General features: G+C 43.5%; 1 protein-coding gene across 1 annotated transcript in view; it reads right to left on the reverse strand.

Moving 5' to 3' along the window:
* ZSWIM4 (zinc finger SWIM-type containing 4) overlaps positions 1 to 24,468 on the reverse strand; it is a 50,912-nt gene extending 26,444 nt beyond the window's left edge. The window contains exons 1-2 of the mRNA XM_072991527.2: positions 24,112 to 24,468; positions 14,569 to 14,770 (exon numbers count right to left, since the gene is read on the reverse strand). Of these exons, the coding sequence (XP_072847628.2) occupies positions 14,569 to 14,770; positions 24,112 to 24,324 (415 nt within the window). The 5' untranslated portion in view covers positions 24,325 to 24,468. The remainder of the gene's footprint in view (positions 1 to 14,568; positions 14,771 to 24,111) is intronic.
* Between the last annotated feature and the right edge of the window lie 220 nt (positions 24,469 to 24,688).

Below are 24,688 nucleotides of genomic sequence, written 5' to 3' on the forward strand. Positions count from 1 at the left end.
CAGAATTGGGCTCAGTGACAGAAAGAGGCCTGCTGGGCTCCCTGGCCCTTGGGACAATGACCTTCAACCCCATTTAGAATGTCGAGCGTATATTGGGAAGACTAAAAGGGACGGAGTGCAGTACGGTGCTTACAACAGAGGTGGGCATTTGTGGCCACCCCCCATGTCTTTTACATAGCAGCCCCAACCAGCATAGCCAATGGTGAGGGATGCTGAGATTGGCAGGATCAACCATCCCTGGAGAGCTGCATTTACACAGAAGTAAGCTTTATGCAGCCATAACATTTACTGGACAACCTTGGCTTGTTCACTATCTTTCACCCTAATCTATCTCGGAGTAGCTGTAAGGAGAAAACAGGAAGGGTGAAAAAAAGAGAGAAAGAATTACTGTTCTTTGAGGAAAGGTAGGAAAACAGAAACAATAGTTTTAAATAGAGAAGAAAACAAACAACTCCCCAGACTTCTAGCTCTGTCATTGTGTTATGTACTATCAAGTCAAAAACAACAAATAGCAACCCCAACAGTTTTCAAAGTAAGTGAGATATGTTGTCATGTGTCTCATATGTAAAAGAAGCCGTGTTGAATTGGCGACTTTTAATCATGTGCTACGTCAATTCATGGGAAACAAGAGTTCAGCATGACCTTAAAATTCTCTTGCTCCAGGCAATGAATCCTAGGAGTGTTTGCTGTGGGCCAGACTAAGTTCTGTAAGGAAAAAAGGCACGAGATAAGGGCCAGCCAAGGAGAGAGAGAGACTCTCAAAGACTGGGGGAACAGCTTAACAGTCAACAGCAAGAAGAGTTTTGGATTAATTTAATTGAGAAATGAATGACAAATGAGTGTAAGCGTTACAAATCTAATGTGTTAAGTCATTTCAGGTGACTACAGCATGGGTACAGGAAACAGATTTCAGAGTTGGAGGTGGGTGTATGTAAATAGTTATGTACAATTTCCATGCAACATAAACATATTTGGTCTCTAGCCTTTGCTGTGTCCTCTTTTCTGCACATATTAGAAAAATAAGAAAGAATTGTTAAGTTGTAGTGTTAGTATTTACGTCTATAACCTAAAAAATGTAAAGAACTGAACAATGTGGGAGACACAGTAATGATGAGTGCAGTTTTTTGTCTTATTGCACAGACAGAACATACTTCCATGAGAAATGTGTTACAGAAAAATTTGGAGGGTAACAAGTTATGCTACAATAATGATTAGCTACAGATAATTCTGTTATTAGTGTGATTCTGTTATTTAATTGCCAAATGTGGAATTTTCAAAAATTGTGTTCCCCACTACTGCAAAGATTCTCATAGCATAAAAATTAATTCCGCCAGTAGAAATATGGAAGCACTTTGTTCTTGAGATTCCTTCCACTTTTCACACATAACTTAAACAAATGATTTTAAATAAAAACGCATAGTTCCCCGGGCCTATTTTAATGCATTTATTTTTTTAAAAGGATCCAAGGCAGCTTGCAGTATTAAAATAAAGGTCTTAGCCTGCCTGGAGGAGGACAGCAAAGATGGAGCCTGCCTGGATGTCCATGACGGGGAGTTCCAGAGTCTGGGAGCAGCAACAGAGAAGTCTTCTTCTGTGTCCCCATCAGACACAATTGTGAAGGTGGTGGGACTGAGAGAGAGGCCTCCCCTGAAAATCTTTAAGCCTGGGCAAGCCTTCATGATGCTATTTAATCAAACTTTTCCTGGATAATTTGACATAAAACGGTGAAGGAAAAGGTAAACAAAAGAGGGAAACATATACACAAAACACAATTTTTTCTGTCACTCTCATTAATGCAAAGCATTCATGTTTATGAGGCTTAGTGGTATACTATACAGTTCCTTTGAGTCTGAGGTAATGTGGTACAAAGATAAGCAGCTTGGTGCCCTGTAGGATTTTTAGACTACAAATGGACCAACAGCCAGTGGAGCTGTTGTTAACAGGGGAATTATGTGATCCCTGTAACTAGCCACAGTTACAGTATATAATATGCTATCCACCACTAGCCTAAGTTACTTTAAAAGAGGTTAGATCTAAATATAAAAGATAAATTCTGTAGATTATTTCTGGTGCATTTTGTGGAACTTCTTATATATTATGTATTCTGTCTGCATTGCTGCTGCTTTTTAATGGTACGTTACTCAGCCATAACCTCCCTTGGATTAAAATTTTCCACATAAGTTTCCTATGGTTTTTGGTGCTATACACTGAAAGGAACTAACTAACAACCATACTTTTGACCATTCTGTGCAAGAGACATGGTTTCCATATTCAGCTTTCCACAACTTGGAGGGCAGAAGCTTCACATTTTTCAAGAAAGATTTGAAAAGTCCTAAAATAATTTTCAAGAACATAAAGGAAAGTATGCCATATAGACAATGTAAAGTACGTATGTGTAATGTGCATAGAAATCATCTTATTCCTTCAGAAAAAGTTAAGAAAACAGCAAAACCTGCAGCTGCTACTCCTGCTGTTTCAATTACATATTCTCTATTTTCTCCATTTAGCTCACTATACAAAGAGATCAGACACAGCACTGTTTGAGCAAAATATAACTTGCTTCCCCCCTTTTGTATCAGTGTTAACATTCAGAATACCTTTCTGCATTATTTGTGCTTCATTTTCATTTTGCATTACATAGTAAATGTATTAACAATTCAGAATAATTTCTGTAAGAAATGTTCACATTTAGCTTACGTCTCAGTGAACAATTTCTGAAAGATATTGGTTTTAATCTGTTTCAGAAATTGCAACATAACACGTTCCGTAGATCATTTCACTAAAAACAGCACTGATGCCTTTTCTGTTAGTGAGCTAGACATGTCAATTTTGTTTTCACTGGCTTTGTGTATAACCACTGCTGGAATATAAAACAACCTTTCCGTGAAATATAATGCAATGGTCATTCTTACATAAATTTTTTGAAAATGTTGATGCACTGTGTAGCATTCACCCTTATTATGTTAAGTAGTCATGCATATTCATGTTGCAGGCTAATGTTGCTGAGAGGCGGAGCCAAAAGATATAATAAAGAGGTGGAGTCAAGAGAGAGAGAGAGTCAGTCAGTGAGAGTCACTGAGAGTCAGAGGAGAGAAGAGAGTGGAGAGACAGAGTGGTATTTGGGAGATTTGAGGTGTGATTAGAGTGAAGAGTGAATAAGAACTGCATAACAAAGAGAAGGTTGAGATTGATGATCAATAAACCTGTAGAAGTTACCTATTATTAATAATCAAACATCTGTAGTCAATAAATAAGTTTTATTTACAAGACAGTGAAGTTTGGACCTGCATCTTCATCCTTCCATAATTAATGTTGATTTAGTGATCACTGGTGGCAGCGGGTAAAAAGGAATAGTAGTTTGCCTTCGTGTGCTCTGCGTTTGGGGAGTCAGGCAAGGGGCCACGAGGGGCGAACGTCACACACAGACTCAAGCTACTTAACACAGAATGAAAATGGGAAAATGAACTAAAGTATTTCAAATGCTGCTGCTGATTGAAAACAAAGAAACAGGTGATGTTTTACACCAATACTCATGTCCCAATAGTGCATTGTCTGGTTCTTGCATGGTTTGGTAGAAGCTTAAATGCAGACTATGTTGCTGTATAATATGTACTTAAAGACAAGAACTCAAGATATTAGGAATTAATTTTTCCACTATGTAACACTTGAAAGTAAGATTTATACCTTCTAAGTTATACATATCATACACTGTTTGTTTGGCTCCTCTCCTGTAATACTTCTGCAAATTATTTCACTACCCTGCAGTTCTTCTTCAACTCTCTGGGACCCAAACTGGGCAAAAATGGGAGAGTAATAGGGCCCAATGGTTACACTACAATCTGGTTTTAGGTCTAATCATTAAATGTGTCCTCCCAAAAACTGCGGGAAATTTGGCAGAGTACTTTTTAAACAAAGGTTCAGGTGGGTGGGTAGCTGCCTCCAAAAAAGAAATATATATTTTTTTAAAAGTATAGCCCACAAGAATTATTGCCATGAAATTCATTTTCTAAACACTTCTACTCCAGTTCCCTTTATGCCCCACAGTATATGGCTAAATGCCCAGATAGCCAGAGTACAGCCTCTCAGACACTGGGGATTAAAACAGGAGGAACTTCTGTAAGATGACTGCTCCATCCCCATATTTGGCCTGGGAAAGAATCTGCCACAGATTAGATACAGACCCTTGGACGTTTCTCCCTTCTGTGCATACACAGTTCAGGTCTGTGGCCTGAATGGTCTGGAAAGCCATTCATAGGACAGATCATTAAACACACCTGCTCTACACCGATAGTGAGAGGCAACCTGATTTGCCCCATGCCGAAGACCAACGAGCAGATAACCCCTCTTTGAGTGGGGTGGGGACTACACAGTCCAAGGCAGAATGAAGAGTTCAACCAGCCACTGTCCTGCTACAAGGTAGGGAAACTTGAGCCATCCAGATGTTTTGACTTAACAACTATCACAGACCTGTAACCACTAGTCATGCTGGGTGAAACAGATGGGAGTTGTAGGCCAAAACATCAAAGGACCAAAAGGTTCCTTAGCTCTGCCTTGACCTTGAGTTACATCTCCTGACCCTATTAGACATAATAAGAAGTGCCGACTCACTTTTTTTCCAGACTGGACAGGGTGATCCAAGGGGAAGCTAACAGTTATGTCTCATTATCACATGGCAAAGCTTGTATGGTTGCATTTTTTTTTTTGAACACTCCAGTTCTGCAAGACGTAGGGCTGGCATAGAGATTTCTGAGGAAAGCTACTGGATTGAATTATAATGCCACCTTCCCTTTGTACTCTGCTCTCTTCTCTGCTCAAACTACTCAAGATGCAACCTCGTGTTTGGGCCAGTATTACCAATTATTCACACATGCATGTTCCCTCCTCAGCAACTCTCCAATCTGCCAGAGGCCTCCATTTAAAGCCAATGTGATTGGGGAGATAACAATAGGTTTGTACTATACTGTTGGAGCAAAGAGAACTACGAATACAGTCAAATGAAGCAAACAAGCACAGCAGCTTTGAATGAATAACCAGATACTGTTGAGCAGCTTCCTAAAAATAGGAAGTTGGCTTCAAGTCCCATATTTTATAAAATGGACAGCCAGACAGTTCTGCAGGCTAAGAGATCAGGATAAGGTCCAGATAGGTACCAGTCTCTGGCATTCAGATACGTATGGTTTCTGAATATGGAGATTTCACTTTACCGCCATGGACAGTGAACAGTTCTATCATTTGCATTAGATTTCTTTTTGCTCTAAAGTAAGAGAGGACTCAAAAACCTTTGGTTTCTTGTGGTAGAGATACAGCTCTAAATTCTTCATGACTTAATTGCTTTCTTCAGTGCTAGGATGTTCTTTCTGAGAAAAGATTTTGGCTGGAACATTGCACAAAATAGTCTTCGCCACCAGCATAGTACAAACCATGAACTGCTAAGGTCAAAGGTTAGAATAAAGCTAAACAATAATAAAACGCTCATAGTGCTAAAATATAACTTGGGTAATGTTCCTGAATATATAAATATAACTTGGATAATGTTCCATAGTGCGAAAATATAACCTGGATAATGTTCCTGAATAATTTAAACATATAAAGCTTAACATATTTTCTTCACTGAACAAAAACTGACAGTGATCCAGAGCAGTGGTTCCCAACCTTGAGTAACCCAGGTGTTATTGGACTACAACCCCTAGAAGCCTTCGTGACTAGATGTGCTTCCCAGGATTTCTGGGCGTGGCAGGTCAAGAACACCTGGGTTACCCTAAAAGAACTGTAGATTCAGAGAAGAGATGTCAGAGAAGAATGTAAATAGCCAAAACAGAACATGACAGGTTAAAAATAAATGGTGGCATAAGTAGGGCCAGAATCCTAAAAGCTGCTTTTCAGTAACTTGCATATAGAGACAAAAAGAACTTTTATAACTGTCACTGAGAAAAAGAAATGGCAGTGGGCAATTTAAAAAGGGGGAAATTCTCTTCCATAAGATTCAAGAAGTCAACAAGAAATTCAAACCAAGATAATAAATGCTTCAAGATGAACAGGAAACTGTGTTGAGAATAAAATAAAGAAAATATGGAAACAATATACAGTACTGGAGAATTATATGGAAGAAATATATACATGGAAGGTTCCTTTGAAGACATATCTTTGGTTGGAAAAAAACACCCTGCAATTCAGAAAACAAAATGAAAGTTGCTCTTAAAGCAATTGGAATAAACAAATAATCAGGAATAGATGGGATACAATTGGAGCTACAGTATTTCAAGCTACAGAGGTTGAATCTATCAAAATAACAAGAATATGCCAACAAACAACGAAAGTAAAACAATGGTCCACAGACTGGAAATGTTAAATATATTTCAACCCTAAAGAAAGAATATGCCACAGACTGATGTGAACTATATGACCATAGAATTAATGCTGATTACAAGCAAAAGGATACTCCGCTTTATAACAAAGATTTTTATTATATAAGTACTGTAAATGTTCAATATGTTCAGATATAAAAAAGGAAGAAGCACTAGAGATCTTATTACAAATATATGTTGACTATTGGAGTGTATCAAGGACTATCAGAAGATAATCAGTTTTGTACTTTATATATTACAGTAAACTCTCTGCATGGAACATGAAATTCCTAAAAGAAATGGGTGTGTCGCAACATTTGGTTTTCTGCCTGCATAACCTGTGCTTAGGACAAGAAGCTACTGTTAAGATAGGACACAGAAAAAAAAAAACAGTTTACAGTCACCAAAAGTGTCTGACAAAAGTATATTTTACTTCCCTATCTATTTAATCTATATCCAAACATGGATAGTTGGATTAAATTCAGATGAAGAATTAGTGAAAATCTGCAGAAGAAATATCAATAGGATATGCTGATGACATCACTCTGCTAGTAGAAAACAGCAATGGCTTGCAGTAACTATTAAAGATGAAAGAGGAAAGTGCTAAAACAAGATTCCATTTCAACATTAATAGAAAAATTGCTTCAGCATTAATAATGAAGAAGTCAAAATTGTTTAAGATTTTCTCTACCTCTGTTCTATAAACAAACAAAATGGAGACTTCAGGCAAGAAATCAACTACAAAGGAACTAGCAAACTCCTCAGAATGTAAGAATATGTCACTGGAAACCAATGCCAAGATAATCTGTCTATAGTATTCCTTATTACTATGTATGGATGTGGAAGCCAGATAGTCAAGAAAGCCAACAGGAAAAAAATTGATTCATTTGAAACATAGCACTGAAGGACAGCTTTATGGATATTTTGGAACACTAGAAAAATAGAAAAATGGACTCTAGTTCAAATCAAGCCTGAAATCTCACTAGAAGCTAGAATGACTAGACTACCATATTTTGGGCAAACTGTAAGATAAGACTTGCAGGAAAATACAGGAATGCCAGGAAAAGATGAAGATGGAAGACAAGATGGACTGGTTATATAGTCTTTAGTATGCAAGATCTGGCCAAGGCTGCTAACAACAGGAACTACTGGAGGTCATTAATTCATTCTTACCTGCCTTCCAGTTGGAGCTTGTAGGCATCCTTCAGTCTCAAGAGACTATGGTAATGTGCTCTGAATCGAGGTCTTGGAACAGCATCTAGTGTGGCTGAGAAGGCCAATTCAAGAGTGGCAATCCCTTCCACACTGAACAGGACTTTCAAAGTACAGCGGTACCTCAGTTTACGGTTTACGAACCAAAATCCATAGAAAATAATGCCCTGGTTTACGTTTTCTTCTTCTTCTTTTTTCCCGCTGTTTGAAAGGGTTTCCCCAGGATGCATTGCATCTGGAGGTTTCTACTGCTGCCCCCCATTCCTAGCACAATCTGCGTTTTGGTTTACAAAATTTCCGCATTATGTAACGTCCCGGAGGACGCATTACTTTCGTAAACCAAGGTATGCCTATAAGTGAGATATTTAAGGGGTGATTTTACCAGTTCCAAACCCCCAGTGAGCTTCCATTGGCTGAGCAGGGATTTGAACCCAGGCCTCCTGAGTCCTAGTCCCTTACTCTATCCACTACACCACACTGCATATAGTAATTTACAGGGTCACTGTGGATTAGAAATAACTTGACAACTCACCCTCACTATTTGTGCCACCTGCCATTCCCTCTGATATATGCATCCCCCTGAGAGTAATGCGGGTTTGTGCTGCACATGTTTGTCCTTCGATCTTTAGCAGGGCCAAATCTAGCTTGAGAAACTTTCAGGTTTCTCTCCTGACTAGACCTGGCAGTGAAGCATTTAAAGAGCCCTCGTGGGCCAGTGGCAGAAGGACATGCAAATGCAAAACAGCTACCATATAGTTAATTCACCTTCCCCAACCCCACTGCACCTCAGAAACTGAGAGCTCTCATCTGTCCTGTGGCTACAACCAGCTCAAAGCACAGGGTGGGAAGGAGCAAGTGGGCTTTTTCAGAATGAAACGCATCATCTTAGCCAGAATCTTCAGCTCCAGAATTCATGTTTCAGGTACCACAGATACATCTTCAAAGCAAAGAATGTTCTGTTACTCTACCTACGGATTCAGTACAATAAGCATTCCCAAATCCTGTCTGAAGCCTGCCATCTTAAACATGTTTACCAGAATACAATGAGACTTTGTTGTTGTTTAGTCATTTAGTTGTGTCTGACTCTTCGTGACCCCATGGACTAGAGCACGCCAGGCCCCCCTGTCTTCCAGTTGGGTCAAATTCATGTTGGTAGCTTTGGTGACACTGTCCAACCATCTCATCCTCTGTCATCCTCTTCTCCTCTTGCCTTCACACTTTCCCAACATCAGGGTCTTTTCCAGGAAGTCTTCTCGTCTCATGAGATGGCCAAAGTATGGGAGCCTCAGCTTTAGGATCTGTCCTTCCAGTGAGCACTCAGGGTTGATTTCCTTCAAAATGGATAGGTTTGTTCTCCTTGCAGTCCAGGGGACTCTCAAGAGCCTTCTCCAACACCACAGTTCAAAAGCATCAATTCTTTGGCAGTCGGTCTTCTTTACAGTCCAGCTCTCACTTCCGTACATCACCACAGGAAAAACCATAGCTTTGACTATGTGGACCTTTGTCGGCAAGGTGATGTCTCTGCTTTTTAAGATGCTGTCGAGGTTTGTCATCGTTTTCCTCCCAAGAAGCAGGAGTCTTCGAATTTCGTGGCTGCTGTCACCATCTACAGTGATCACGGAGCCCAAGAAAGTAAAAGCTATCGCTGCCTCCATCTATTTGCCAGGAGGTGATGGGACCAGTGGGCATGATCTTAGTTTTTTGATGTTGAGCTTCAGACCATTTTTTGCGCTCTCCTCTTTCACCTTCATTAAGAGGTACTTTAATCCCTCCTCACTTTCTGCCATCAGAGTGGTGTCATCTGCATATCGGAGGTTGTTGATATTTCTTCCGGCAATCTTAATTCTGGCTTTGGATTCATCCAGTCCAGCCTTTCGCATGATGTATTCTGCATATACATCATGCAATGAGACTTACTTCTGAGTAAACATATAAAAGCAGTGAATGGTAGAGAGGCATTTGAGATCAGAGGGCATGAATGTGAGACTCTCAAATTCTAACCAATAAATATTTATTCAACTAACAGTCCAACTAGTCCTCTTAACAAGTAATATTTACAGACTGTGTTTCTTTTATCCAAAGGGCTGCACACATTACAGGAGGTAATTCTGACAGGAACTCTGAAGAGTAGACCAGTCTCATCCCTTCTTCTGGTGGGGGCAAAGAAGAACAAGCAGAGCCTCAGAGACCAGCAGTTTGCTTTAGGCCACCCAGGAACATCATGACTGCTGAAGACGGATGTTGAACTGGGGATTTCCTGCCATACACCTCATACTCTTAGTCAGTTCACTAACTCTACACAGAAGTGCTCTTCGTTTAACAAGTCTTGCAGGAGTCTTAAGAGACGGCCCTGGCCAGTTCTGGGGACTTGATGACACAACACTCTATAACAGACAGATGAGAAGTTGCAGGCAGGATACTGAACAGCAATTATGGGCTTTTTTTACTATCAAAAGAAGTACTGGCAGGGGAAGAGAGGAATGTAAATCTACAATCAGGGGCCAGTACTCTGAGATTAGGAGCTGCACCCTTACCTTGTGGCAAAACAACACTTTTGTAGGGCGTAAGTTGTGTATCACAGGTGTGCACAGAAGATAGTGTACAGTCTAGCCACAGTAGCATCCTGCTTGTTTTTATACGAGCAAAAGAAAACATACTGTTGTTTAACTAGACAGGATAGCAATCTGAGTCTGAAGAAGAAAGGACAAGAAGAGGTTCAGTTGTACACAGTAATTGCCATAGCCCATCCAAAGCACAACTGTTTCAACATGTTTTATGGCAAAAAAACAACTCAAGCCAAATCCAGAGTCATCACTTTTTCTATTTTCAATATATTCAGTTGTAGAACAGCCACGAGGGTAATTTCATTAAAGCACACTCTATTTCAATAAGCACTATTAAGACAAACAGACAATATCAGTTTTCAAACACTTGTCAGCATGCCCTCCACTATTTGACATAACATCTAAGTCAAACACACAATAAAAAAACCACTATTTGTTTAGAGGACAAAGACTTTTGGCATTACATTCAGAACAACTCCTCCATAACTACACATCATGTCACATAGCAGCACTTAAAAAAAAAAACCTTATTTAACTAAAACTACTCCAGCAGATTAACATCACCAAAGCAAAACATTCAGGACAGGCCCTGTCTTTAAAGGAGAATCTATAATTCAGATACATACTGGGGAGTACAGACACTATAAGGTAAAGAGTAGCTCAGATGACACACGAGGAGCCAGAAACCAGCATTGAGAACCAAAAGGTTTCTGTATCTCAGCCAACATCTTTATGACCTACAGCAGTGCCCCCCAATGTGGTGCCCTCTGCATGTTTTGGAGTATAACTCCCATTGTTCTTACACTGGCTCTTGATTGTGGCACATTGTAATCCAACACAACTAAGTAACTAGCCAGGAAGGATCCCTTCCATATTTTTTTTCCATCTGCTTATAGGCAGAGTCCTACAATATGGTGGATCAGTGGAAAAGACCATTCTGCCTCACTAACAGTCTGGAAGGGATGCTGAAAGGCATTTGGACCACAAGGTTGCATGGAATAATATGTAAATATTTAACACTGACTATATGGTAAAATCTCTGCCACGACTGTATGGTACAATCTCTACCCAAGCTATCACTGTTAATCAAAATATTTGATGAGCCAGGTCAATGTCTTTTATATTCACAATATGCAATTAAAACAATAATCTTGAAGCTGAAATCCTGCACCATCTACCTGAAAATATTTTCCAACTCCATGGGGCGTATTTCTTAGAAAGCTATATACAGGAATGTACTGAGTGATTTTAAAAATATGGTTGTTATACTTAGGAAAATAAGGAATTTGTGCTCATTTATGTGTATAGATACATTTTTTTTCCAAAGGGGGGGATTACTTTAGAGTGGATGACTGCAAACTCAATTCCAGCTGGCAAGGCTGTTAAGAAATTGCTAGTGCATTTCTATCAATATAGCAGGAGGCAGACTCAACTGCTCTTGCACACCAAACTGGGCTGATGAAGGGAAAAGAGAAGCAGCCATCATATGCCAGTGAACAGAAGATGATCAAGGACTCTTCAATCCTTCAGTGCAGAAGGGCTTCCTATTTTCCACTTAAATGGGGCCTATCCCATAGAGCAGTGGTTCTTAACCTTTGTTACTCAGATGTTTTTGAACTGCAACTCCCAGAAACCACAGCCAGCACAGTTGGTGGTGAAGGCTTCTGGGAGTTGCAGTCCAAAACTCCTGAGTAACCCAAGGTTAAGAACCAGTGCCATAGAGTATGCTTATGGAAGTCTGTGAGAGTAGCTGAGAGATGTGCACAAGCAAATTCTAGCAATAATACCTGTGTTGATAGACAATCTCACGGTGTCAGAGCACCGCAAGTGATTAAAACTGATAACCTTGTAAAAATGAGAAAGTGAAAGTATCTGTTTGGTTGTCCAAAGATCCTTTATCATAGACCGATCTGGACAACTAGTCCATTGAACCAATAAAACACGTCCCTCTTCCAACCCAGCTCATAACCTAGCAATACAGCAGCGACTGCAATCAAATATTTCGAGCCAATGGTGAAATAAAGTTTTCTGCCAAAGGCACATGAACAGAATCAGTGTCTCATCTCCTACAGGTTGAGTGTACAATGATGTCTAATTTTTTTTTTGCTTAAGAACAGAATCTAGGACAGTATCTAACAACCTGAGAAACTCATTCCCTTTTCTAGGACATCCAAAATCCATGGTTGTACAAAGATGTCTGGCAACAAACGGAGGGCAGAATTCCAGCTGGTAAGACCAGAATTGGAAATAATTTGTTAAGTAACTTCTCACCCTAATTTGTTAACCCTTTCAACCCTAACTGATTTAATTTTTCAACAACAGCCAACACTATGCTAATTATTAAAACACTAATTAGTGTCATTTCAACGCTTCTTGTTGACTTTGTTACAAACATTCCAGAAAAAATGATATTTTACATTTTAATGAATTAGCAACTTGACAAATTAACCAATGAGTTAACATTCTTAGCATCTTAAAATGGACAAACTAGATTCCCCCCCCTTCCCATAACACATTAACACTACCTATAAGATTTCAAAGCTTCAGTAAGGAGCAAGAGCTAGATAAGGCTTTTACAGTCTCCTGTTATTTTCCTATAAATTACTGAAGAAGCTATCTTGGGTTCCAAAGGAGGGAATGAATCCTGCTTAGCATCTCCTCATGATCTCTTGGAAAAACCTATTCATTATCTCACGGACATAGCGGTAATATAAGTATGAGTATTATTTGGAAATAATTTGTGTGGCTAGAATATCCAGCAATTCCTATTTGCTAGTGATTTCAGGCAATTGTTACTTCATGCTCTTAGGTTCTGGGATGAGTAAGACTGGAAATCCACAATTAAGACACTTCCTTCTCCTATTTTAAAGGCTAACCAACAGCAATGTCACTCCCCCCATCCGTACCTTGTAGCATTCAACCCCTTCCTCCACAAATGCTAAAATTAGCATTTCTGAACCCTGGGTGCCAGTTTATACAGTCTGTATGTGCAAGCACTTGCACAAGAGCCGCTGTATATTACTATTTTGACTGATGTCAAAGAGGCTGCTGAAATTCTTAAACTGTTTGCCCCAGTGGGAGACTGCATGTGGGTGATTACACCGAATTTCAGTCCACAAAAGATAGTGGTCCTGCTGGTGAGTAGACATACAAACCTGGACCAGAGAGTACAGTGTGCTCTGGAGGTGGCTGTACCCCCCCCCCTTGAAGGATCAGGTGAACAAGTCTGAGACCACTTTCAGAGGCAGTGCTGGCAGCAATGGTCACAGGTGCATCTGGCAGCCTTACATGGTACAACAACTTAGTCCCTTACTGGCGAAAGCCACCCTGGTCATGGTGGGCCCCATCTTAATCATCTTGTATATAGATTAGTTAGCATATCACATAGCAGCCAGACTGTTATGGGTTGTGACTTCTAGAGACTAGGTAGAACCTTCCTTGGCTTGCTGTTTGTTTCCAGATCAAATTTATGGTGTATGCTCTTACGGTACCTACAAAGCCCTACATGGTGTGGGCCCAGGGTATTAAAAAATGATTGGATCTACCCAGATTAACTATCCCTGAGTCTGTGGTACCTTCTTATGTGTCCCATCTTCCAGAGAGTTGAAGTTAGTGTGGGCTTCAGATGAAGCTTTCTGCGTGCCAGTATCCCAAATGCCAGGTAGTTAGGTTTGACCCCCTTCCTCCTGACTGGCTTTTAGACTGCCAATAAATACTACGGTTCTCTCAAGCTTTTAGTGATTAATGTCGTCCTTTGAGCTTCAAGGATTTCTTTATTTTATGGTGATATGTGCATTTAATCTTTTTTGTTGAGGGGGGTTGTTACAATTCGTTTTTGTGATTTCAGGCATTCCCCTGGTGAAAGTGCCTTACACTGAAGAAAATAAGAAATAAATATGGATATTTTGGCTGCAAAACTCGGGTGTGTGTGTGTGTGCGTGTGTGCGTGTGCGTGTGCGTGTGCATTTCAAGTACTGGACCATCCTGGAAACAGGCTGTAATCTTGGTCGTTTGCTGTTTTTATTTATTTATTTACAGGATATAAATTTTAGCCGCGTCATTACCAGTAGTCTCTGAGTGGTGAAAGTTCAGTTTTTGCCAGTTTTCAGCTGGCAAAGCTCAAAAGGAACCTGATGTGTCCAGCCGGACCTCATGACAAATAAAACAGGAACCAGGTACTTTTATGACTTATTTAGAAAATAAAATTATCCAGGCTCAGTGGTGCATGGTCACAGGTTATGTACACATGCTACACAGGTCTGCCAAAATGCTATTCCAAACCAGATTACATAATTTCTTCTGCTCTTTCATCTGCATAACATCACAAGGATTTCTGTTGGTTTGAGTGCTACCCTAGCTCTGCCACAAATAAAAGCAAAGAGAACGCTCGTTATCTATAATCCAGGGTGCAGAACTCAAGTCAAAACTGAATCAATTAATCCACTTACCTACTTGCAGGACACGGTCAACAGCCCCTGACTGTAGCAAGTGCAAGCCACGGTTGAAGGGCACACGGGAGTCTCGCTCCCCCTCTGGGGGATGATAGCCAAGGGACGAATACATACATATTTCCCGCTCACTCCGTGGGAAGGACCAGAACACGATGCGCTTCTGCACAGGCTCTGGGACACGAGAGAAACGCTCCTCCACCTGGACGGGGGGGGAAAGGAAACAAAGACAAGACACACTGTGAGAATTACTATTGGGCTCTGAACTGCTTTGGAACCAGGCTTGTGGAGCACTGACCTCTCCCCTTTAGGAAAAGGCCCATTTCTTAAGATCCTCCTCCAAGGTCTTGCTCCAGGCACCTCCACTTTCAAAGCCATCATCTAGGATAAGATCTTTGCTGGAGTGGCACCTCCGTTATGGCATTCCTCTTCCTTCTTTTGCCTTCCAAGATTTTGAGTGATTGACTTTGCAATTCTTCCTGCAGTTTTTTTATTCTATGTTTTGAGTTTCATGTTTATTGGTATAAATAGAGAATATTCAAGCTGCCTTGAATATTTTCTGAGGAATGGTGAAGTCAGATATAAACAAACAGATACATCATTTTCAGCCCTGGCTTTCTTGGCACCTAGTGCCCCTCTAACCCATCTTCAAACAAAATCCCAACGCACATTTCAGTCCCAAAGTAGACAGGCATTCTGTCCCCAAGCCACAAAAGCTAGTGTATACAACGTTTCAGTTCTAACGGTTGCATGTGATTCAAAGCTGAGGACCACTCATGCCAGTACAAGGGAAGGAAAAGAGCAATCGGTATGAAACTGATAGAAGTGGGTATCAATGCAAGGCTAGAAATAAAGCCTCAGTTGGTGCATTCGTGCTCCATAGCAGTGGTTCTCAAACTTGGGTCCCCAGATGTTTTTGGACTGAAACTCCCAGAAAACCTGACCAACACAGCTTGGGGTGAAGGCTTCCGGGAATTGCAGTCCAAGAACATCTGGGGACCTCGGTTTGAGAACCACTGCTCTGTAGTAACCTGAAAATAACCAGTCCATCAGCAAGGAGTGAAATATCTGCCCTGAGTATGACATCATGGTAAGCATGGGGACGACTAGGTACTCGGGATTTTATCCTTTCAACCATTTGTACTACAAAACAGCTGAGTAGTATACGAACATTCCAAAATGCTCTGCAGATGGACATGACCGGAAACAAGGATGCTGGAAGCCACAGGATTGCAGCAGGGCTGGGAGAGGAATGCAAACAGATATCCACATATATGACCTCCAAGCGTCGTCTACTGTAAACTAGAGGCTCTCGGCCAATATCTGTGGACAGTTAAGAGTTCTATATCTCTGGGAGAAGAAAGGAGTCATGGTGTGGGCAAGGGTTCAGGCAAGAGATCTGTTACCTACCGTTCACAGCAGCAGAGACACCCATGCCCTACAGAGCCAGGACCTGTTACTGATATCCACCCAGGAAGGACAGCAGATAAGAGTGAAACCACATAGTCTCCAAAGGGGACCCATGTGGACAGACTTTCTTCCCCTCCATGCCCCATCATAAATTCATCTCACCTGCCTCCAATCGTGCTGGATGTGGCTGGTTAGTGTAAACAATGTGAAATAATCCCCCCCTTCCAATTTTCTGAACTGTTTCCCTGATTTCCCCAATTAATTACAGCCCAGCCAACCTTCAAAGTGGTAAGGGTGAAGTATCTCCATATTCCCTGGAAATGTCTAAACCAGGGGTCTCAAACTCAGTTTATCCGGGGGCCGCTGGAGGCAGAGTCTGGGTGAGGCTGGGCCACATCAGATTTTCCACCAAGCGGAGCAAGAGCCCGAGGAAGCCGCCCAGGAATTTCCTTAGCCCGGCTGGGGCTCCGAGGAGGAGGAGGAGAAGGGGCGTGCGAGCCCTCGTGGCTGGTCACAATCCCCTCCGGCTCCTTCTTCACTACCACCACTAGCAGCAGCAGCAGGACGAAGAAGCAGAGAAGGGAGGGACTGCCAGCAACCACCTAGCGGGGGGGGGAGGGCATGACATAAAAAATTTTTTAAACCCTCACAAAACCGCCTTGCCAAAGGAGAAAAGCCCCCATCGGTACCCACGAAATTAAACTGAATGGGGCGGGGGCCCCACAGGTGCACGCGGGCACGTGCACATGCACAAAAACACACACACACACAGAGATCCGGGAACCTTCCTTAGAGGGCCCCCCTCAAAAAAAGTCACACTCAGCAGCAGCAGCTACCCCCACCACAACAGAGGAGCAAACTTTGTGAGGCGACCCCAGGCAGCCTCCAGAGCTGAAGTGGCTGAAGCAAGATGAAGAGGAGGAGGAGGAAGCACCGCCCGGCGCTGAGATGGCCGCTGGCCGGGCTGGTGCTGGGGGTGCCAAGACAGAAAGAGAGCCACTTCCCTGGAAGAGGCTGCTGTGGCTGCTGCTGTTGGCGGCTTGGCTTGGGCATTCGGGGGAAAGGGCCGGCAGTGCATCTCGCTCGCCAGCTCTCCCCCAAGACAGCGCCTCTTGCACCCTCCATACAGAACTGCAGCCTGCCAGCCGGGAGACAGGCGAGCCAGCTGCCAGGCTGCAGTTCCGGATGGAGGGTGCAAGAGGCGCTGTTTTGGGAGAGAGCCGGTGAGTGAGATGAGGCTTTTAAAAAAATCTTTACAGCAGAGGACACGTGGGCGCTTCAGGGGGCCCAAGCAAGTGGCCCCCGGGCTGCATGTTTGAGACCCCTGGTCTAAACCCAGTCCAAAGTAATGGAAAGATTTTTTTAAAAAAATCCATACCAGTTTTTCTACATTATTCCCGAATGATCTGAATTTGGAAGTACATAATAGACCAGCCAGCCATGTTGCATTGCTTCTATTCATAAGCTACGCAGAAGGTGAACCCCTGTATACAAAGGAGGGGTGGGATCTGAGATCGGAGGGTGCAAAGAAGCCAGTACTAAGGGAGACAGAATGGTGACTGATAAGGAGCAAAAATGGGGATGCATACACTAAGAGAAGGACAGAGGATTGCCAGCATCAACATGTAACAAACATGTTTTCCTCTCTGGCTATTATTAATACCAGGTTGCAACCCTGCTGAATTAAATAAATGATTGGCCCACATTTACTTTCCAGGTGGGAAAGCACTGTATTTCCTACAACAGATTCCTGTGAGTTGTCACTTTTCCCATCAGTGTTGTAACAACAGGCAAAGATGGACCAAGGAACATTTTTTCCTATTCATTCTCTAGGGCAGCCATCCAAAGTTTGGCACTGTTTCAGAAAAATAGGCCTGGAAATACTGTATGTCTTTGACTCTGGCCCTCAACCCTCCAACTTCTAAATCATACTCACTTGCGCTACTCCTTTGTGCATTTGGGACTTTTATAAAAGTCTGCTCCACCCACATTCTTCCTTTCAAGCCTACATCCCCTCCTCACCCCTGCTTCCTAACCGATTTCTTCAGCCAGCCTCCATGGATACCTGCCAGTATCCCCTCAGGTGAAGCATCATTGCTTCCTCACTTCCTTTCGACCAACAATATGCAGCAACTGTTCCTTAGGCCCAGAGGCTTGGTCTACTCCTCGGCTCAGCGCCCACCTCCTTCTCTCAGCCCACCCCACCCCTCCCTCTCTCCATCTTCCCAGGACCAGCACCATAGGTTCGGTTTCTCTGGGCTCCAGCTGAGGCCCATGGACTTGCTCTGCTGCTGCCTGTTCAGATGGCCCTTCCAGGTAAGTAAACAAGGAAAAGGAAGAAGAGATTCTTATGGCTGTATTGCCCTCTCCTATCTCCATAGAGATTGGGCCAAAAGGGAAAGATTTAAGAAGTGGCAAGTTTACTCAGGGTATCGCTTAACAAGTCAATCCCCCAATTTTTTTTTTCCGTAAATGCTGCTTATTTCCTCAGGTTCTTCTATCCTAATCTACTAACAGATCAGTCCTCTTCTTCTTAATCCTCTGCCTCTATGCTTTCTGCATTTTAGCCTCCATATCATGGAATACTTTCACGCAGCTTGCATGTCTTACCTGACAACTCCAGTGAGAAACTTCAACTTGACTTTATCTTTGCCTGACCGCTGAGGCCAGACCTCTTCAATCCGGTGCCTCCCAACAGCTATATTTGACTGCGGGATGATGGAATTTCTAGTCCAAAATATCTGGAGGACACCAGGTTTGAAGCAGGGACAGAAGGGGTGCAAAGGTTCTGCACGGCCCATTTCTTCTTCCCACTTAAGAACTCTGAAGAACCATCCATGACATCACGATCAATTCGATGAACAAGGGACAGGGTTTCATCACATACCGCAACCAGATCTCTCAGCTAAAAACATGACACATCTGACTTCTCAATCAATACACCAGTTTTTCCACGCAAAGGATGCAACACACTAGCTGGCCATGCTATTTCTGGTGTCAGACTCCCACAAACTTGACACTACCAAGCACTGACGGAAGCCCACAAGGAAAATATTTTCCTCCTCTTCAGCATAAATGGTGGCCACACAAAGTCCTAGCATTCAAAGAATGGCTACCGGGGATCAAATAGGCTTCTAAATGTCTATTTGCAGATCTTTCCTCCCAGACAAGCTTAGTTCACGTGCAGTTCCAACACTGACCAGAAAACAGGACCAAGGTCACATGCTGCCATTTAGCAGGAAGTGAAAGTACTGTAGTTCATTAGCTGATGTTATAATACAAGGAGCTTCCTCGTATAGCTGATGTTATAATACAAGGTGAACAAGTTTTCTTCTATATCAAGCAACAGTCTGCTCAGAAATACATCCAGATTCCCTCCACCTATCTTTTTCACTGCCCACCCCTTTTCACAAAAAAGAGGAAGAAAGCAAGTTGATCTTTTTAACCTAAATCTTTATCAATGGTCTAACCATAGCCTACTTCCATCTCACAGAACCACTAGGAATGGAATACAATGTAGGTATCCAATTTGTGCTATATAAGACTAACAAGTGCTTTATCTTTTGGTCTTCCATGATTAGAAGGATACTGCATGTGTCAGTTTTTTTCTTTTTCTTTGCTAAATTATAAGCATATATTGTATGGTTGACTATGTATGTGTGATTAAAATGCATATATTGGAAAACTACATAGAATGCATAAAAATTATTTTGTTTAGAAAGATTATCAGAATATGGACAAATTGCTGTGCAGAAAGAAAAAAGTATTGTGACCTAATATGGAAATTGGATGGAACTATAATGTTGGTGGGATTCCGAGAAATACAGTGAAAACAAAACTGACAAGTTTTCCCATTCCTAAGTTCTTCAGTTTTCCATATTTCTCTCCCCACACCTGACAACCTTTTGTAAGGTTAAACAGCCATAAACATGGACTTTCCTCTTTCTACACCAAACTCATAAAGTTCGAATAGTTTATTTAATCCAAACCTGAAGTTAAATTTAAACCCTGGATTCACATGAGACTCTATACATATCCAGCTTTTTTATGTCATTCCCTTTCAGCAGTCATCTCTATGTCATTACCTTGAACACTGCAGTTTCCTCCTTTTCAACCAGCTCACACACCTTCACCAAATGAATTTCCCACAACTGTTTCATTGCCATGTTCAGATCAGCTGTCTCCCAGAATCCTCTGCTACAGCTCCATCTTTGTCAGCACCAAGTTCCTAACACCATTCTTTAAAAACAGAATGTTTGCTCAACATGCTATTACTTCTGCTTGCACCTGTTTTCCTAGTCCCACAACATCCTCTTCCACAGTGCCAAGAGAAAAGGTCCTCCCTGCTTCTGCCAAGTGGGCTTTTCTCCAGTCCCTGAGCATCTTTTGCAGAGTTTCAGGAAGGACCATAGGGACTTCACTACAAGTTGCAGCAGTCACAAACTCCGCTCTCTCCTGTGCTAGCTCTTATTTGACAAAATCTCCCCTCGATTTTCTGGCTACAGTCTTGAGCCCTCTGGGTAGTGCGCACAAGGCAGACCTAAACTGCTGATATTAAACAGTAATAATAGTACAAGGGACAGAAACAATAGCAAAATTGTACCCACTAGCTAACACAGAGGCACAATCTGCTGGAAGATCTCTTACACAAACTACACTGAAATAAATGGTAACTGCACAACCATAGTGCCTATTCATTTCAGCTGGGTGTGTATATAAGAACCTCCCAAGTGATTTCAACTCAAGGATGAGATCTGTCCAGCTCATGCTTTGCTGTCCTTAATTGCACCAAAACTCACCCCCTGATTCAACCATGACACCTTCCAGGCTGCCTCCACACTGTCTCATTGGTATCTGAAATTAATGTGGCTTCCAGCAGGAAACAATTCAATTTACGGAAACATCATAAATTCATAAATCCCAAGAGTTGTTTCAGTGAGAAGCATATTTTGGGGCAGAAGCTTATCTCAATCCACACCGAAGGGAGGGGATAAGAACAGAGGATGAGAGTTAACAAGGCAGGGGTGAAGCAAGAGGACCAAACAGCTCCAATCATGGACCAGATAGCTCCATTTCTAAAAGCCCTGGAAATAAGAGCTCCTATGACTGAATGCCCCTTCATATAAACACTTTCAAGAACACAGAGACCTACAAAAGAATTTTTTTTCTATATGGAGTAGCCTTTGGCGTACTCTGAAACAGAGCCACTTTTATCACTTTTGTTGTTGTTACGTGCCATCAAGTCACTTCTGACTTACAGCTGTGCTGCTTTCACTGAAACAATCCACCTCCTTGGGTCTTCCTCTTTTACTGCCAGCTATCAACTTAAGAGAGGCACAAGCAAGGCAAAAGAAGATTTAAGGCCCATGGATATAGCCTGGCATCTTACAAGTCAAATTCATTGTTCTTACAATGCTGAACTTTTTGGCCAACTTAAGAGGAGGGAACACGTTTTCCAGTGACCTCTTCTGGCTGGTTACTCCTACAAATTTGTTCTCCTGGGGGGAAAAAAATAACTATACTTCCACCAACCTGAAGATGAAGGGGGGGGAATAAAATGACTCTGTAGATATTTTGCTTTCACTCCTACTTATGCACAAAAAACATCAATGCAGCTTAGATGACAAGTAAAATTCAGCCAGCAAGAGGCTCTTTGAAAGCACAGCTGCTTTCTTTCTTTATTTGTCTGTTTTCTTCAATCCTATTTTGGAAGCCTTCTTAGCTATACACATTGAAATTTTTAAAGGGGACCTTCTCCAGCCCAGAGCTCCAGAGTACTTTCCCTCATTTCAGGAGCGTGGTTGCTTCGACTTAGAAGTTTCACTCATCGATGCTTATGACAAGTGACTCTTGTCTGACTTGTTCCCCAGCCCAACACCGAAATTAAGCTCTGTTGTCTCTCTGTGCGGAACTGCAGCTGCTTACAAGGAATTCTCCATCTGACGGAAATGGAGCTCCAAGAATCGTCAAGCAAGCAAGGCTTTTGCAGATTTCAGACATGAGGTGGGGGTGGGGGTGGAAGCAAGGTTGGGAAAGAAGAATACATGCAGCAAGTGTAGCCTCCTTTCCACCTGACTCCAAGAACACAGCACAATAATCGCAGCTTCAAGTCCTGGGCTTTGCCCAGACTAGCCCTACATCTCTCCCCTACTTCAGGTCTGCCTAGTTACACATATTTGCCACTCCAGCTGCTTCTCATCCTTCATATCCAGAGAAAGCCCAGAGAAGACACGCTAACATACTTCCTTCCTCCAGACCAAGCAAAAGAGAGAGCCTAGTACAGGAAGGAAAGGCTACAAAAAGGGAGAAGGTGGGGGGTGGTGGAAATAAGACGACCACAAATAGAAAAGGGATGTAACATACAACTGAATGCACAAAGGAGACAAAAGGAAGTCAAGAGACACCACAGATCCCTCAATGGACCTCAGAAGCATGACTGTAAATGTAGGAAAGACCAGGTCAGAAGACATGGGATTACAGGAGCTGTCCGTGGAGTACTTCAACAGCAGGCAACGTTATGCACAGTTCATGGACTCAAAGGGTCAGTCAGTAGAAAGAAGTCTAGGGAAATCCAGTAAGCCATACATACAACATCTACCACATTTGGGTCATCATCCCTACCCACCCAACCAGGAATAAGCCTTTCAGTGCAAATAGTATTTAGTGGGAGCCCCTAATGAAAAGGCAAGTAATCTCAGTCAACCAGAACTAGACCCCTGGTAAGAATCAATGGTCAACCTCGGAGCACCAAAGAATTGATGCTTTTGAATTTTGGTGCTGGAAGAGACTCTTGAGAGTCCCCTGGACTGCAAGGAGAACAAACCTATCCATTTTGAAGGAAATCAACCCTGAGTTCTCACTGGAAGGACAGATCCTGAAGCTGAGGCTCCAATACTTTGGCCATCTCATGAGAAGAGAAGACTCCCTGGAAAAGAAGCTGATGTTGGGAAAGTGTGGAGGTAAGAGGAGAAGGGAATGACAGAGGATGACATGGTTGACAGTGTCTGCGAAGCAACATGAATTTGACCCAACTCCGAGAGGCAGTGGAAGACAGGAGGGCCTGGCGTGCTCTGGTCGATGGGTCACGAAGAGTCGGACACGACTTAAAGACCAAACAACAACAAGAGGATGCTACACGACTACAAAGCATGCAAAACTCAGTGTGGCTAGCAAGCTGACTCTTCTGGGCAGCAAGCAGAGGGGGAAGAAAAGTAGTCTGGCACCACAACCCAGGAAGAAAGGGGACAGCCTCAGAAGAAGATAGGCCAGGAATTGGCGCTGGAGTCGTGTGGGGGGTTGAGTGGAAGGGAAGAGGGGGGGGGAACAGACAGATTAGAGTAGGCTTTGTTCCAGCCAGGCTAATAAGTATGATCGCCAAATAACCGAGCAGGCAGGCGGGGAGAGGGGGAACCCAGCTTTTCCTGCCCCAGTGCCTTTAAACAGCAACGTAGATATGTTTAAATTAGCCGGAAAAGCTCCCCTTTTTTTCACCCTATAATTTTCACGCTCCCACCTGCCAATATCCTACAAGTCCAGCTATTGTTAAACGGACAACCCAACCCCCCACCAGCCCCTTCTCGGGCTCAGTCCCGACATCGATTTTCCAACGCTAGGCCTCTTTTGAGAAGGGAAGGCAGACTTGGGGAAGGCAGTTCCTCTGCTGGAAGGGCCGACGCTCGCGAAGGATGTGCGGGCCAGCCGGCGGAGCACCCTCCTCGGGCTTCGGGGGGGGGGGGAAGGCGGCAGCGGGGTGTGTGTGTGAGTGTGTGTATGTGTGTGTGTGTGTTGGGGGGGAAGGAATCCGGGAGGAAAGGCAGACTTGCTGGCACCTTTACGCACCTCTGGCTGAACGGGGAGGGAAAGGAGGGGGGGGACGGCGGTGTGCGTGGATGAGGGTGGGAGGTGGTGCAAAGGAAAGGCCGAGGAGACAAGAGGAGGTTTAAAGGGGCTTCACTGTGGGGCTCCTCCCCCCTTTCCCCCGCTTCCCTCCCCCGGGACTCCGGCGGGCATCTCAGTCCCAGCCCGTCAAGGACGACCGGCCGGGGGCGGGCTGCAGGCGAAGACAGGCGTCGTGCCCCCTGCGAGTTAGTGGGTGGGTGGGTGGAGAAGAGGCGCTCCCGTTCGTCCTCTCACCTGCTCGAAGGCCCACGTCTCGGCCACCCGCCGGGCACTCAGGTCCAGAAGCGTCTCGACAACGGCGGTGGAAGGGAGGGAAGAAGTAGCGGCGGTGGAGGAGGAAGAGGAGGAGGAAGCACCCGCGGCCACAGCACCGGCGGAGGCTCCCGGTCCCGGCTCGAGCGGCTCCCCCGAGGCACCGCACCTGCGCTTGGCGGGCGGGGGCTCCATAGGCCTAACCAATCCCCGGCCTCTCCTGAGCGCTTTCCCGGGAAACCCACCGGCGAAGGCGGCCCGAGTCCGGCCCGGTCTACTCGGCCCCCGCTCGCTCGCTTGCTCGCTGGCAGGCTCTCAATCGACGGCGGATGCGGCTCCTTTAAGGAGCTCCCACAACAATGAGCTCGACGGCCGCTGGTTCTCCAGTCCTCCCTTTTCGCTTCGCCCGCTTTCCATTGGCCGGCCTGGGAGGGAGAGACAGGTGGCGATTGGCCCCGCTCGGCTGCCACTCAAGGAGGAACAATGCACGCCCCCATGTTGTGGGGTTTTAAAAAAAGGGAAATAAAATAAAAGAATCAGGGCTGTCTGGGAAAAAGAT

The sequence above is a fragment of the Pogona vitticeps genome, chromosome 2 (assembly GCF_051106095.1).
Source record: "Pogona vitticeps strain Pit_001003342236 chromosome 2, PviZW2.1, whole genome shotgun sequence".
Taxonomy (NCBI): domain Eukaryota; kingdom Metazoa; phylum Chordata; class Lepidosauria; order Squamata; family Agamidae; genus Pogona; species Pogona vitticeps.